At 43.2% G+C, this 17,049-nt stretch overlaps 1 protein-coding gene and 1 long non-coding RNA gene across 3 annotated transcripts in view; both read left to right on the top strand.

Moving 5' to 3' along the window:
- Positions 1-11,790, top strand: part of LOC109909869 (uncharacterized) — a 43,952-nt gene extending 32,162 nt beyond the window's left edge. Inside the window, exons 10-14 of one of the 2 annotated variants that reach the window (XR_004204041.1) lie at positions 5,330-5,425; positions 9,479-10,145; positions 10,229-10,331; positions 10,565-10,657; positions 11,284-11,790. This is a non-coding gene — a long non-coding RNA (uncharacterized LOC109909869). Of the gene's footprint in view, positions 1-5,329; positions 5,426-9,478; positions 10,332-10,564; positions 10,658-11,283 lie in introns of both variants that reach the window. The other variant, XR_002257810.2, reaches the window with a different exon arrangement.
- LOC109909860 (LIM zinc-binding domain-containing Nebulette-like) overlaps positions 1-16,405 on the top strand; it is an 85,250-nt gene extending 68,845 nt beyond the window's left edge. Inside the window, exons 5-7 of the mRNA XM_020508924.2 lie at positions 12,033-12,210; positions 13,815-13,936; positions 14,178-16,405. Coding sequence (XP_020364513.1) covers positions 12,033-12,210; positions 13,815-13,936; positions 14,178-14,354 — 477 coding nt within the window. The 3' untranslated portion in view covers positions 14,355-16,405. The remainder of the gene's footprint in view (positions 1-12,032; positions 12,211-13,814; positions 13,937-14,177) is intronic.
- The last annotated feature ends 644 nt before the right edge of the window (positions 16,406-17,049 follow it).

The following is a 17,049-nucleotide window of genomic DNA, read 5'->3' as shown; positions in this document are numbered from 1 at the left end:
GTTCACGCTTTCAGTTTCACGCGAATGCTGCCATCAATCCACGGTTTCTGGTTAGGGAATGTTTTAATCGTTGCTATGGGAACGACATCTTCAACGCACGTTCTAATGAACTCGCACACCGAATCAGCGTATTCGTCAATATTGCTATCTGACGCAATACGAAACATATCCCAGTCCACGTGATGGAAGCAGTCTTGGAGTGTGGAGTCAGCTTGGTCGGACCAGTGTTGGACAGACCTCAGCGTGGGAGCCTCTTGTTTTAGTTTCTGTCTGTAGGCAGGGATCAACAAAATGGAGTCGTGGTCAGCTTTTCCGAAAGGAGGGCGGGGCAGGGCCTTATATGCGTCGCGGAAGTTAGAGTAACAATGATCCAAGGTTTTTCCACCCCTGGTTGCGCAATCGATATGCTGATAAAATTTAGGGAGTCTTTTTTTCAGATTAGCCTTGTTAAAATCCCCAGCTACAATGAATGCAGCCTCCGGATAAATGGATTCCAGTTTGCAAAGAGTCAAATAAAGTTTGTTCAGAGCCATCGATGTGTCTGCTTGGGGGGGAATATATACGGCTGTGATTATAATCGAAGAGAATTCCCTTGGTAGATAATGTGGTCGACATTTGATTGTGAGGAATTCTAAATCAGGTGAACAGAAGGATTTGAGTTCCTGTATGTTTCTTTCATCACACCATGTCTCGTTAGCCATAAGGCATACGCCCCCGTTTGTTTCTGTCAGCGCGATGCGTGGAGAAACCCGCTGGCTGCACCGCCTCCGATAGCGTCTCTCCAGTGAGCCATGTTTCCGTGAAGCAAAGAACGTTACAGTCTCTGATGTCCCTCTGGAATGCTACCCTTGCTCGGATTTCATCAACCTTGTTGTCAAGAGACTGGACATTGGCGAGAAGAATGCTAGGGAGTGGTGCACGATGTGCCCGTCTCCGGAGTCTGACCAGAAGACCGCCTCGTTTCCCTCTTTTTCGGAGTCGTTTTTTTGGGTCGCTGCATGGGATCCATTCCGTTGTCCTGTTTGAGAGGCAGAACACAGGATCCGCGTCGCGAAAAACATATTCTTGGTCGTACTGATGGTGAGTTGACGCTGATCTTATATTCAGTAGTTCTTCTCGACTGTATGTAATGAAACCTAGGATGACCTGGGGTACTAATGTAAGAAATAACACGTAAAAAAACAAAAAACTGCATAGTTTCCTGGGAACGCGAAGCGAGGCGGCCATCTCTGTCGGCGCCGGAAGTTCACTAGCGAATGTGTCCTTCTAACACACACAGGCTGACCCCCTCTCCAGCCAGGTGGGTCTCCAACATGTCCTGTCCATCCCCACCCCAGTCACGTGTACTTATTCCCTTTTCACACTATCGCACGGACCCAAACTGTAATGTGCTGGCTCCGATTTGTTCCCCACATTGTCCTTTCTAACACAGTTTCCCATTATGGTGGATGGGTTCAGCAGGACGTGTTGTGATAGAAGTATGCTATGTAGAACAATCATGTAGAATAAGGAATCACATCATTCTATTTGTGGCCTTTCTATCGGCAGCGTTCAACAACGTTTTGGCCGCTGAAAGTGGCCATAGCCACAGCTCAGCTCTGCTTGGCTCAGTAGTGGGGTATTACAGTGCACCCTCCTACAATGTCCCTACAAAACAACCTGTAAATGCTACACCCCCTCAGCTCCTCTCCTGTCTCTGGGGTTTGTTCCATTGAGCTTCCTCTGTTTTATTTCTCTCAACGTGCACTTAGCTAAAAATTCAGGCTGCTGCGTTACCATGGGAACCTTTAAAAAGCAAATTGAGGGTTTGGTGTAAACTAGAAAGAGTTGAAGCGGGGTCCTTTTGGATGACGTCAGACGTCTTAGGACTTGAGAACAAATCGCCAGTGTATTCACCAGGGTTGGGGTCAATTCCACATTTTTGTTCAGTCAATTCAGGAGGTGGATTGACATTGAACTTATTGAGTTGAAGATATCCACAGTAACAACAAAGGACCATTTTTAATTGACATTAATTGAAACGGGAGTCGACCCCAAACGTGTTGTACCACGTTCATTTATCAGAGGTTTCTTTCTGGGTTTGTTCGTTATCTGTAGGTGAAGTCTAAGGCTAATCAGAACCAGGTGATTGAGGCATCCATGGACCTGCCCAACCTTCTACACCTGGAGTATGCGCTACACGCTACCAAGCTGCAGAGCAACCTAATGTTTACCTCTTCTCTGTTTCAAATCAATCAAATTGTATTGGTCACATACACGTATTTAGCAGATGTTATTGTGGTTGTTGCGAAATGCTTGTGTTTCTAGCTCCAACAGTGCAGTAATATCTAAATTCACAACAATATACACAAATCCAAAGTAAAGGAATGGAATTAAGAATCTAGAAATATTTGGACGAGCAATGTCGGAGCGGAATAAGATACAGTAGAATATTATAGGACACAGTATATACATATGAGATGAGTAATGCAAAATATGTAAACATTATTAAAGTGACCAGTGTTCCGTTATTTAAGTGGCCAGTGATTTAAAGTCTGTGTATATAGGGCAGCAGCCTCTTAGGTGCTACTGATGGCTATTTAACAGTCTGATGGCCTTGAGATAGAAGCTGTTTTTCAGTCTCTCGGTCCCAGCATTGATGCACATTTACTGACCTGGCCTTCTGGATGGTAGCGGGGTGAACAGGTAGTGGCTCAGGTGGTTGTTGTCCTTGATGATCTTTTTGGCCTTCCTATGACATCTGATGCTGTAGGTGTCCTTGAAGGCAGGTAGTTTGCACCCAGTGATGCGTTGGGCAGACCGCACCACCCTCTCTACCGCACCACCCTCACCACTTTTTTAATTTTATTTATTTAACCAGGTAGGCCAGTTGAGAACAAGTTCTCATTTACAACTGCAACCCAGCCAAGATTAAGCAAAGCAGTGCGACAAAAACAACAACACAGAGTTACACATGGGATAAACAAACGTACAGTCAATAACACAATAGAAAAATCTGTGTACAGTGTGTGCAAATGAAGTAAGGAAGTAAGGCAATAAATAGGCCATAGTGGTGAATTAATTACAATTTAGCTATTAACACTGGAGTGATAGATGTGCAGATGAGGATGTGCAAGTAGAGATACTGATGTGCAAAAGAGCAGAAAAACAAAAACAAATATGGGGATGAGGTAGGTAGTTGGATGGGCTATTTACAGATGGGCTGTGTACAGCTGCAGCGATCGGTAAGCTGCTCTGACAGCTGATGCTTAAAGTTAATGAGGGAGATAGAAGTCTCCAACTTCAGTGATTTTTGCAATTTGTTCCAGTCAATGGCAGCATGGAACTGGAAGGAAAGGGGGCCAAAGGAGGAATTTGCTTTGGGGGTGACCAGTGAAATATACCTGTTGGAGTGCGTGCTACGGGTGGGTGTTGCTATGGTGACCAGTGAACTGAGATAAGACGGAGCTGGTTGAAAACAGCAGAGGTGTATTTAGAGGGAAAGTTGGTCAGGATGATATCTATGAGGGTGCCCATGTTTACGGATTTGGGGTTGTACCTGGTAGGTTCCTTGATAATTTGTGTGAGATTGAGGGCATCTAGTTTAGATTGTAGGACGGCTGGGGTGTTAAGCATATCCCAGTTTAGGTCACCTAACAGTACGAACTCTAACGATAGATGGGGGGCAATCAATTCACATATGGTGTCCAGGGCACAGCTGGGAGCTGAGAGGCTTCTATAACAAGCGGCAACAGTGAGAGACTTATTTCTGATGTTAACATGCATGATCCCAAGGCTTTTACGGTTACAGAAGTCAACAAATGAGAGCGCCTGGGGACACACAGGGCCTGGGTTAACCTCTACATCACCAGGGGAACAGAGGAGGAGTAGAATGAGGGTACAGCTAAAGGCTGTAAGAACTGGTCGTATAGTGCATTGGGAACAGAGAATAAAAGGAGCAGATTTCTGGGGCGTGGTAGGATAGATTCAGGGCATAATGTACAGATAAGGGTATGGTAGGGTGCGAGTACAGTGGAGGTAAACCTAGACATTGAGTAACAATGAGAGAGGTTGCATCTCTGGAGGCGCCAGTTAAGCTAAGTGAGGTCTCCGCATGAGTGGGGGACAAAGGAGCTATCTGAGGTATGTTGAGCGGGACTAGGGGCTCTGCAGTAAAATAAAACAATGAGAGCTACCCTCAACAACAGTATACAAGGCATATTGACATTAGAGAGAGGCATAAAGCAATCACAGGTGTTGATTGGGAGAGCTAAGACAACAATGGGTAAGACATCAACAGGTAAACAGCTAAGACAACAACAACAACGGGTAAATGGCGATGAATGGGCAGGCAGGCTCAGGGTCGGGTCAGGCAGAGGTCGGTAATCCGGAGGTGGGACAAAGGTACAGGACGGCAGGCAGGGTCAGGCAGAGTGGTCAGGCAGGCAGGCTCAGAGACAGAACTTTCACTTTCATAAAATCACAAGTGCAATACATCAAAATAAAGCTTAACTTGTTGTTAATCCAGCCACCATGTGAGATTTCAAAAAGGTTTTATGGCGAAAGCAAAACATGCGATTATCTGAGGACAGCGCACAAATGCATAACAAATCATTTTCAACCAGGGAGTTGCGACACGAAAGTCAGAAATAACGATATAATTCATGCCTTACCTTTGAAGATCTTCTTCTGTTGGCACAGTAGAAACATCACAAATGGTCCTTTTGTTCGATAAATTCCTTCTTTATATCCATTTATTTGGCACGTTTGATTCAGAAATACACCGGTTCCAACTCGCCCAACATGACTACAAAGTATCTAATAAGTTACCTGTAAACTTGGTCCAAACATTTCAAACAACTTTCCTAATCCAACCTTAAATATCCTAAAACATAAATAATCAATACAATTTAAGACGGAATATACATAAATATAGTTTCCCATAGAAAACCAATTGAAAACACAGTGACCTCAAAAAATAAATCCTGGATGGTTTGTCCTCGGGATTTCGCCTTCCAAATAGGTTCTGTTATACTCACAGACATACTTTTAACAGTTTTAGAAACTGTAGAGTGTTTCTATCTAAATCTACCAATTATATGTATATCCTAGCTTCTGGGCCTGAGAAACAGGCAGTTTACTTTGGGCACGCTTTTCATCCGGACGTGAAAATACTGCCCCCAATGAAGTTAACAAGCAAGACGAACTGGCAATAGACAAACAGAGAACACAGGTATAACTACACAGGGGATAATGCGGAAGATGGGAGACACCTGGAGGGTGGTGGAGACAATCACAAATACAGGTGAAACAGATCACAGTGTGACACACCTGTGCTCTGTCTTTTCAGGTAAAGTACAAGAAGAAGTACGAGCGGTCTAACGGACACTACTATATAGCACTGGACACAACAGAACAGCAAGAGAATGAGGTACTACACAGCCAGGTCAGTATTGTAAAAGAATAATCCAGACACTGGGATCTATGCCCCCATGGAGTTTTCGGTCAAAACATATCAATAAACCACATGGGAGCAGTGCTTTCTTTTATCTCCAGTACCCGCTAAAAAACACTGGATGTTTTTTTAAAGATAATGATCCTATATGTCTCTGTTGGTATAAGCGTGGCTGTAGCAGCAAGGCTGTGGGTTCACCTCCCTGCAGAGATCACATTGGGGCGGCAGGGGAGCCTAGTGGTTAGAGCGTTGGACTAGTAACTACTAACCCTAACCCGAGCTGACAAGGTACAAATCTGTTGTTCTGCCCCTGAACAGGCAGTTAACCCACTGTTCCTAGGCCGTCATTGAAAATAAGAATTTGTTCTTAACTGACTTGCCTGGTTAAATAAAGGTAAAATAAAAATAAAACATACAGTACATTCAGAAAGTATTCAGACCCCTTGACTTTTTCCACATTTTGTTACGTCACAGCCTTATTCTAAAATTGATGACATTTTAGTTTCATCAATCTACACACAATTCCACAATGACAGAGCAAAATCTGGTTTTTAATTTTTTTTGCAAATATATTCCCCCAAAAATCTTAAATATCAACCCAACCCTTAGCGCTAGTTAACCAACCAGGTAGGCCACAATCCATACCGCTAGTTAACCAGCCAGGTAGGGCCCAACCCATAGCGCTAGTTAACCAGCCAGGTAGGGCCCAACCCTTACCGCTAGTTAACTAACCTGGTAGGCCCCATCCATACCGCTAGTTAATCAGCCAGGTAGGGCCCAACCCAAACCACTAGTTAACCAGCCAGGTAGGGCACAACCCTTACCGCTAGTTAACCAGCCAGGTAGGGCCCAACCCAAACAGCTAGTTAGCCAGCCAGGTAGGCCCCAATCCATACCGCTAGTTAACCAGCCAGGTAGGGCCCAACTCAAACAGCTAGTTAGCCAGCCAGGTAGGCCCCAATCCACACCGCTAGTTAACCAGCCAGGTAGGCCCCAATCCATACCGCTAGTTAACCAGCCAGGTAGGCCCCAATCCATACCGCTAGTTAACCAGCCAGGTAGGGCCCAACCCAAACAGCTAGTTAGCCAGCCAGGTAGGCCCCAATCCATACCGCTAGTTAACCAGCCAGGTAGGGCCCAACCCAAACAGCTAGTTAGCCAGCCAGGTAGGCCCCAATCCATACCGCTAGTTAACCAGCCAGGTAGGCCCCATCCATACTGCTAGTTAACCAGCCAGGTAGAGCCAAACCTTTAGCGCTAGTTAACCAGCCAGGCAGGTTTCAACCGATACTGCTTGTTAGGCCCAGCTCGCTTTCTCTCCCCAATAACTTGGTTCTGCACAGAGGACTGCACAGGTAAAAAACATTATAGTGGAAGCGCCACTTAGTCTTACTAGAGTCTAGGTAGAGCCGTCATCATAGTGCTTACTATTCAAAACCTTTAGTAAATGTAGACAGGAGACACCAAAGGGGTAGAGGCTGAAATGGAACCAGACACATTTGTCATATTTTAAGTTCTCAGTACTTTAAATGTGACACACATCTAAAGAATCACATCTGTTTTGTGAGAAAAACCAAATCATCTGAGAACACCCACTCTGTTTTACACTAATACTAATCAGCCCAGAGTCATTATAATCAGGCAAAATAACAGGCAGCAGATGGACTGTCAGGACCCGTTCAGCCTCAGGGCTCCATTACACAACAGCAACGCTCACAGACTACGTATGGCCCTCCCTCATCACTTATAGATGGGCCCAAGCTTCGCTTGTCTTCATCTCTCTCTTATGAAACCGCCTCATTAAACATTAATTTTAGAGACTATAACGTGCCTGTCTATGTTCTGTCGAGGCCTTAATTTGAGACCGTGGTCAAGTTCATTAGGGCACACAGTAGCATGCAGTTTTTGTTCATTTTGTACTAGCTGGACATTCTATTAGTTCTCTGAGATATATTGGAATAGAAATGGTCAAGGTGTCACGCAGGGGAGGAGACAATGAGAGGAAATTTCTTCAAAGGGAATCTTTTTGGGTCCACAGGCTGAACACACTGCCTCCTCTTGGCCTTAACAAGGAGTTTGACTTGAAACCGTTTTTATAGTTTCAAAATGTCCAAATGATTGTGTTTTTTATCCTAATTAAATATTGCATGTGTATGTACATACAGTTGGAGTCGGACGTTTACATACACTTAGGTTGAAGTCATTTAAACTCGTTTTTCAACCACTCCACAAATGTCTTGTTAACAAACTATAGTTTTGGCAAGTCTGTTAAGGACATCTACTTTGTACATGACACAAGTCATTTTTCCAACAATTGTTTACAGACAGATTGTTTCTCTTATTATTCACTGTATCACAATTCCAGTGAGTCAGAAGTTTACATACACTAAGTTGACTGTGCTTTTAAACAGCTTGGAAAATTACAGAAAATGATGTCATGGCTTTAGATGCTTCCGATAGGCTAATTGACATTATTTGTGTCAATTGGAGGTGTACCTGTGAGTGTATTTCAAGGCCTACCTTCAAACTCCGTGCCTCTTCGCTTGACATCATGGGGACGTCAAAAGAAATCAGCCAAGTACTCAGAAAAAAATTTGTAGACCTCCACAAGTCTCCACGCCTGAAGGTACCACGTTCATCTGTACAAACAATAGTACGCAAGTATAAACACCATGGGACCACACAGCCGTCATACCGCTCAGGAAGGAGACGCGTTCTGTCTCCTAGAGATTAACGTACTTTGGCGCAAAAAGTGCAAATCAATCCCAGAACAACAGCAAAGGGACCTTGTGAAGATGATGGAGGAAACAGGTACAAAAGTATCTATTTCCACAGTAAGAACGAGTCCTATATCGACATAACCTGAAAGGCCGCTCAGCAAGGAAGAAGCCACTGCTCCAAAACCGTCATTTTTATTTTTTATTTATTTAACCAGGCAAGTCAGTTAAGAACAAATTCTTATTTTTAATGACGGCCTAGGAACAGTGGGTTAACTGCCTGTTCAGGGGCAGAACAACAGATTTGTACCTTGTCAGCTCGGGGGTTTGAACTTGCAACCTTCCAGCTACTAGTCCAACGCTCTAACCACTAGGCTACCCTGCCGCCCCAGACTATGGTTTGCAACTGCACATGGGGACAAAGACAAACAAAAATAGAACTGTTTGGTCATAATGACCATTGTTATGTTTGGAGGAAAAAGGGGGAGGCTTGCAAGCCGAAGAACACCATCCCAACCGTGATGCACGGGTGTGGCAGCATCATGTTGTGTGGGTGCTTTGCTGCAGGAAGGACTGGTGCACTTCACAAAATAGATGGCATCATGAGGGAGGAAAATTATCTGGATATATTGAAGCAACATCTCAAGACATGGGTAAGGAAGTTAAAGCTTGGTCGCAAATGGGTCTTCCAAATGGACAATGACCCCAAGCATACTTCCAAAGTTGTGGCAAAATGGCTTAAGGACAGCAAAGTCAGGGTATTGGTGTGGCCATCACAAAGCCCTGACCTCAATCCTATAGAACATTTGTGGGAAGAACTGAAAAAGTGTGTGTGAGCAAGGAGGCTTACAAACCTGACTAAGTTACACCAGCTCTGTCAGGAGTAGTGGGCCAAAATTCACCCAACTTATTGTGGGAAGCTTGTGGAAGGCTACCTGAAACGTTTGACCCAAGTTAAACAATTTAAAGGCAATGCTACCAAATACTAATTGAGTGTATGTAAACTTCTGACCCACTGGGAATGTGATGACAGAAATCAAACCTGAAATAAATCATTCACTCTACTATTATTCTGACATTTCACATTCTTAAAATAAAGTGGTGATCCTAACTGACCCAAGACAGGGAATTTTTACATATGATTAAATGTCTGGAATTGTGAAAAACTGAGTTTAAATGTATTTGGCTAAGGTGTATGTAAACTTCCGACTTCAACTGTATATTACTGTAAATATTGATCACATTCCTTGTGTATGACCATATATTTTGATACATTGAATGTTAATATTGTGAACCTATGTTATATATTTTTAACCTCCTGTTTCAGGAAGTGATGTCACTGAGTACTGCCCCTATATATAGGACCTTCCACCACCTGGGATATGGATTCCTGATGACGACCTAGACGTTGAAATGTTGTTGTAAATAAATATCACCTGGGAGAATGAGCAACAGTGTGCAGTGTTTTCCTTTCTGTTTTCCATGAGTTTGCCTACAACTCCAGCACCTGCGGAAAGTACCAGGATGTGAGTATGTTCTTCAGCTTTGGCACACAGTAGCAAAACGTTTTGCAACAGGGAACAAAAACAAGTATTTCTGTCATGAACCCTTTGATGTCTTGTTGTTGCCAAGCTGACCTGAGTCTGTCAGTGTACGTGTTAGTCTGTGTTTGACTCTTCCAGGCCTCCTGCAAGCAGATAGCCCTGCTGAGGGAGAACTCGTATTGAACAGTGTCCGAGACACATCAGAACTACTGCACGCCGCCTACCTGAAAGCTGTCTACAGTCAGTTAGGGATAACTCTCAGTACAGCATCCCACCACGCATTGCACTTTATTTTACACCACAGAATGGGATATGTGCTTGGATGGTGTGTCAATCTCCCTCAACTTTATGCAGAAGAAGTACAAGGATGAGGCGGAGAAACTGAAGGGTTCATATGTGTTCAACACCCCTGAGATTGAGAGAGTGAAGAACAACCAGAGAAACAGCTCAGTGAGGGACACAGTACACACATACACACACTTTTATGCCGTATTATCTGTCAACACAGTTACCCTTTTGCTCTACCCCTCCAGTGTCAGTACACTTGGGACTCAAAGCTGCTGAAAAGCCTGATGTCTTCTGTCACCGACACTCCGGAAATCATCTTCGCCAGGGAGAACAAAGAAAATCAGTGACGTAAGATGTGATCCATTGTTCTACACAACCATGTACCGTACATGTACTCATTGGGCTGGAAGAACTCCAGTATGTTGCTGTGAGGGTATGTTCAGCCTCTAGCAGAAAAGGCTGTACCTAAATCTATTTACTTCTTTTTGTTATTGTAACAAGGTCTTCAACTATCAACAAGAGGATGAGTGATAGTGTCATTTGTACTGTAATATTGTGTGACGACTCTGTTCCATGTCCAGGTGAAATACAGAGACTGGGTGGGGAGCGGGACGGTAGTCATGGAAACTGTTGACATGGAGAGGTTCCGCAGAAACAATGAGAACATCAGCTTGGTGAGAGGTTAAACCTTGTCTGACCTTTGACCTCACAGGAAGAGCTTGTTTTGAAAACAGGCCTCTTTGTTGTGTCTGCCTGTCCCTTTTCATCTGGGTTTGTTTGGATTTTCTACAGCTAACTAAAAATCACAAACCGCAGACACACTGAACAACCATTCAGTCAAATCCTGGGTTGTTATTTTACAATTCAACATTTTAATTCACTCCATTCCATGTAAACTCCTGAAAGATACAAGCCCACAATGATTTTTGTACACTAATTTGGTCTGAAACTCTGTCCTGCCTGACACAGACAGCCTTTACACTGGCCCTGGTCCAGTCTAAGTCATTACAGCCATTAGTGGACCCTGCTGAACAATCCCCCATTGAGGGAGTGGAGCAGACTGAAGGAACACGGGGGCCCAGCCTGGCAGCCCAGGCAGGATCTCTGGCGCCATGGTGACTTAACCGGGACACTGTTTTCACCCAGATGCCAATCACTAATGATACCCAGCAAGCTAAATTTCTCATGGGATGTCATAATGATGTCATTTTATGGTTGCAAACTGGTTTTATGGTTGCAGAGACGGATAAACTCTGAGTTGTGAGTGTTTTAATGTTGTGTGAATATTGTGTGTCCACAGGTGAAGCATAAAAAGCATCTCCAGGCCCCCAGTGTGGGAGTCACCTCAGAGTTGGAGAGAGTCCGTCAGAACCAGGAGATCATCAGCTCAGCAAGTCACATAGGATGCATCTTAAATGGCAACCTACAGTATATGTTAGCTCTGACCAAAAGTACTATCACTACTATGTAGTGAAAATGGCCTTGGTGGGAGTGTGCTAGTCAGTATGACCACCAATTACTTTTGAGCTATTTTAGATTATTGAGATGCAACCCGACCTACTTTTGTGCGTTGCAGGTGAAGTACCAGCGCGGGATGAAGGAGATGAAGGGGTGGTCCTGCGGCGAGTTGGACACGCCCGGACTGAGTAGTGTCAGGGAGTCATAGAACGACATCTAACACAACTGAAGCGCACCACATGGGGGACTGCTGCACTTTTAACCCACACAGCTAAATAGTTAACAGCATGGCTGTTTCCTTGTTATGAGTGTCTGTGTGTGCGTTACTAATAAAGTGATTTTTACATGGTTTCTTGTGATGAATTGTTTTGCATACTGACCAAAATACACCCGTTGCTCTCTGACCAACATGCACAAAGGTTGTGTGTGTGTGTGTGTGTGTGTGTGCTTGACAGCCGATTTGCCTGGTGTAACACGATTCCACAAATGTGTAAATGTACATCAATAATGTTCCTCTCATTAAGCTGCCACACACAACTCTGAGTTGTTATCGTGATACTAAAAGTGTACCACCCATTTTTGCTTTGGCAGGCAAAGTACCATGAGGACTTTGAGCGGACGAAGGGCCGAGGATGCACCCCAGTGATGGAGGACCAAAACATGGAGAGAATGCACCACCGGAACAACCTGATGATGAGCGAGGCAGCCTACAAGGGAGTACACCATCAGGTGGTAGAGATGGACAGGAGACCTGGAGGCATCATCGTAGGTGAGTGGCACACAAAATGGCGGGTACCACCCGTCCTCAAAAAGGATTTGACCTTAAAGTATGGGAAATTTGATCATTCATTCATCTCATCTTTTAAGAATTTGTGATGTCCTTCAAACAAAGTTACAATGAAATTGCTGTCTAGTGTATCAATTATGGGTTGTTCAGTGTCAGTCAGGATACAAGCCACATGAGGTTGGTGGTACCTTAATTGGAGAGGACGAGCTCGTGGTAATGGCTGGAGCAAGAATTAATGGAATGGTATCAAACACATGATTTCCATGTTCCGTTCCAGCCATTATTATGAGCCGTCCTCCCCTCAGCAGCCTCTACTGATACAAGCCCAGAACTAGTTGATTTGTTTAAATTTTTTCATGCTGATGCCCAGATAATTCAAATGGACACTTTACAATAACTATTTACCAAAGATTGTATTTGATATAAAAGGGAAATGTAGTTACATTTGTGGAAAAATAAAATATCCATTGTGACAGGTTTATCACTCTGCGGGCAGAAGTTCCAAGTTTGGACGTATGTAATCTACATGACTTCAGCTGTGTATTTCTGTTTTCCTTTCCTTTGTAGTCCTGTTTTCCCTGCTGTCTTTTCTCTCTAAATGACATGTCCCCTGTCAATGACCTTAAGGATCAGTGGACGGACCCAGGCTCCATCTTTGACCTTGTGCAGGATAACGTTGAGTCTAAAAGTTTTCAGAGACAGCCTGGTGCTACAAACTTTACAGGATGTTTTCATCTCCCCTCACACCTTATCTAGACAACTGTATGTCTCCCTCCAACTAGACCTTTATTTCTCTACCTGAGTACGCCACTCATCTCTTCTACGTTCAGTTGAATTTCATCTTCCTCATGTTCTCTTTGTTCTTTCCATTGCCTCTCTGTTATTTTCCTGACTTTTATTTTTCCTACTGTCTCTTTCGCCCTCTTGTGGCAGTGCCCGGCAGCAATCTCAGCAGTCGGTGCTCTCGCAGGTCCAGTCAGTTAGCTCGCTGGCCTCTGCCTCTGACCTGTGGGACAAAAGCCTGTCTGTTTGCAGCAGCAGCTCCTCACTGCAGTCCCAGGACGGAAGTAGTAAAGTAGTAAGCTCTGTCAGAAAAATAAAAACACACGGTGGAAGGAGAAGACATCATTTATTAATATATTCATTAATTCATCCATTACTATCAGTACCTTACTCTATCCCCCATCTCTCTACCACCTGACCTCTACCACCTGACCTCTCCCCCGTCTCTCTATCACCTGACCAACAGCCCACTAATATGTCATATACAGAAGTCCCTAACCCAATATTTGAAAGACTCCAAGGGTTTTGGAGATGGTTGTGGTGTTTAACCCTAACTCTCTCTGTTCTCTTCTCTACCCACATAAATACCTAAGTCAGTGACCTTTTGATTCATGTCCAGGTTAACAGGGGATGGCATGGTTCCATTCTGATTCCTTTGTGATGTTCTATCTATCACCTAATATGCACAGTGAAACTCTAAGGATATGGTATTTCTGCTCAAAAACAGTTTGAGCACTAAATGAAAGGTCTTAAACATTTGTCATGAATGTCTTTGTATCTTCCTGTCTGTCTTTGACTACCAGCTCCTGTGCTACCTGGGGCGTACCATCAGAGTGCCCAGCCGCAACAGCCGGGGTACGGCTACATGCACCAGACCAGCATGTCCTCTGTGAGGGCCCAGCAGTCCCCCCCATCTGTCACCATGGTGAGTTCCAACGCAAGCAGTCTATTCTTCTACAGTAGGTTTTGTTCATTCATACAGGATCGTATTTGTATGCCATGGCCAATTTAATCAGGAAACTATCCAAAATATGTCACTCATTTGTTTACAATTGTTTTTGGGAATTCACACAATCAATGACTTGTGTGCCCTGATATTTATGTTGTACAACTAACTTTCTATACACAAACACACAATTAACATTGTTGCCATACCTCCCATTCAGAGAGTTTACCGGGCGCTCTACGACTACGCAGCGCAGGACCACGACGAGGTGTCCTTCCGCGACGGTGATGTAATCGTCAACGCTCAGCCCATCGATGAGGGCTGGATGTACGGCACCGTTCAGAGGACCGGCAAATCAGGCATGCTCCCTGCCAACTACGTGGAGTGCTTCAACTAAGGGCCGCATCTCAATAGTCTTTAAGCGATTTCCTTTCCTCTCTCCTTGTCTCCTCTCCTCTATCAGCACTGATGTGAAAACAAAAAGATTGGATAGGCGGAAGGGATAAGGCGGACTGGATGCCTACTGGGAAATTGACTTTCACCAGTTCTTTTAATTTAATTTCAGTACAGTTGAAGGAGAGGAGATGAGGAAAGGAGGCCATTCTAGATTATTGAAATGCACCCAAGGGGCTAGCCTTACCATGGTTTGGTGGAGTCCTCTCCCCAAGTGTCTGTTTGAAGTCTGGTCCTGGAGGGCTACTGTACATGAGCAGAGATAAAGGAACTGGGTGGTGTTGTTCAGTTTACTCTGTCTAGACTACAGACCCAAACTATCATAGCTACTGTACATTACCTGCTGAAAATGGTCATGGAAAAGTGTATCATGTAATAATACGTTTTGCTTTTGATTTAATTTAAAGCATTGGTGGCTTGTCCCACGTGAACAGTTAATGAAAAAATATATATAATTCAATCAGAGAATTGTAACCCTCAAATAGACAACATTTAGCCGACAAAAAATGACCTATTCAATGGAATACATTTACCACTTTCTGGGAGAAGTCGAAAACATCATGATTCCCACACTTGAAACCATATTTGAATTCGTTAAGCAGTTTCTAATTGTTTCACACAAACGTTGTGTTGACTTCATGATTCCAAACGTGCATTCTTGCAGCACAAGACGATTAATGTTTTCGACTTATCCTGGAAAAGTGGTTAGTGGGTTTGCTTGAATAGCGCCCAACCCAGTCCTCCAGCTCCGGAATAGGGAGGGACCCACTTTCTTCTTGTGCTCCTTTGTATTTCAATTATTATATTTTGCATTTGGACATCAATACTAACTTTGTTTCGTGTACAAATTAGGGGAGAGGGAGTGAAGGAGAAATGACATTTTCAGGACAATCCTGAGTGATTGCCAGACAGTCAGCTGTTTAACTTATGTTATATCATTAACACGCAGCTTCATTCTGTTTCCGTCTGATGACATAAAGGTTTAAACCAGCTCCACAAGTAAATATAGTTGATACAAACTCTAATTGAGTCACACCATCTCACCTCTTGCTTTGAGTTCAGTGGAGTGTTTACATCTCAAATACCAGTTTAGCTTCACACAGGCTTTAATTAGATTATGTCGTCTTCGCGCTAACTAGCAACATGGTTATCATATGTTGCCATCTAAACAGTGTCAAGTAAGAATGGTATATGAAGTTGGATTGTAAATCTTAAGATTTCTAAACTATTGTGAACACTTGATTCATAAGCTCCTATAAGAAAAACACTAATGACAGTACACTCTTGGAAAAAGGGCTCCAAAAGGGTTCTTCGGCTTTCCCAATAGGAGAACCCTTTTTTGGTTCCAGGTAGAACCCTTTTTGGTTCCAGGTAAAACCCTTTTTGGTTTCAGGTAGAACTCTTTTGGGATCCGTGTAGAACCCTCTGTGGAAAGGGTTCTACCTGGAACCAAAAAAGGGTTCTTCAAAGGGTTCTCCTATGGGGACAGCCAAATAACCCGTATTGGTTCTAGATAGCACCTTTTCTTCTAAGAGTATGCATGTTATAAATGGTTTATAATATCTTAAGGCAAAATCCATGCACACTATTGTGACCATTCAAGGACTTCATTTCTGGGTACATGGTAGCTGGGGATTCTCTCTTTACTGTGGTTTTGTACATTACATTTTATTACTGAAAGTGGTAACAAATGAAAATGTTGTGAAATGCTAATATTTATTGGCCTTTAAGAGACTAATGGAACAGCAAGAAACCTCAAGCTTTGTGTGTTGCTTATTCAATTCATAAAGCCTTTTTTGTCCAAAGGTTTTTGCTTCTAGTAGTTCCATTTTTTTTTTTTTATGTCTCTCTAAAAAATGTTTACTCAGTTTGTACACCAACACCGAGTTTTATTGAGGTGTCACTTTTTCCTCAGTTAACCATTTGTTACATTTTTGGGGGGTCATTAATTGCAGTGTGTCACGAGAGAAAAATAAAAATCTTTGTCGACAATGATTTTGTAATTGGTTCATTTAAACACCTTTTGACAAGCTACGGAGGATTATACATGGTCAGTGTATTACATTTAACAATACCACCGTTTGTTTAAGGTTATTGTGCATAAATGTTGGTTGTAGCATGACTTATTATATATCTTACTATGTCTAATATATTGACAGCTAAGTGCAAAGATCACAGCAGGCACTGACGATGCATCATAATTGACGCATCACAATGACATCCAGCAACATTGCATCATTTCTAGGCCATACGTTTATGTACATGGGAGCAACAGGTAGGAAATGCACTACTACTGTAGAAAAATAGAGATGACAGTTATGATGATATCATGTCAAGGATAGGCCAAGTTGTAAGGATTTATTATCCCAAAAATGAACAACCTGAATTCATTACTTGATTAGATGATTAAATTGTGCATGTTTATTTTCCATAAATATAGCACAACTCACCTGCCCCATTTGATCATCTCAGCAATAATTGTAATATTCACCTAATGTTTCAATCAATTCTGGTTTAAAAAATCCATACAAATGTTACATGAAAATATCCAGAACGAATCATGCCTTATGTATCAGGTAATTCTGGGTGGACTCTCATCAGGTCTAAAAGGACAGTGAGTGAGGGACTCCGTGTGTAAT

Source organism: Oncorhynchus kisutch, linkage group LG18 (genome assembly GCF_002021735.2).
Source record: "Oncorhynchus kisutch isolate 150728-3 linkage group LG18, Okis_V2, whole genome shotgun sequence".
In the NCBI taxonomy this organism is placed as follows: domain Eukaryota; kingdom Metazoa; phylum Chordata; class Actinopteri; order Salmoniformes; family Salmonidae; genus Oncorhynchus; species Oncorhynchus kisutch.
The sequence above is the reverse complement of the archived record's forward strand: the minus strand, read 5'-3'. Positions and strand labels throughout refer to the sequence as shown.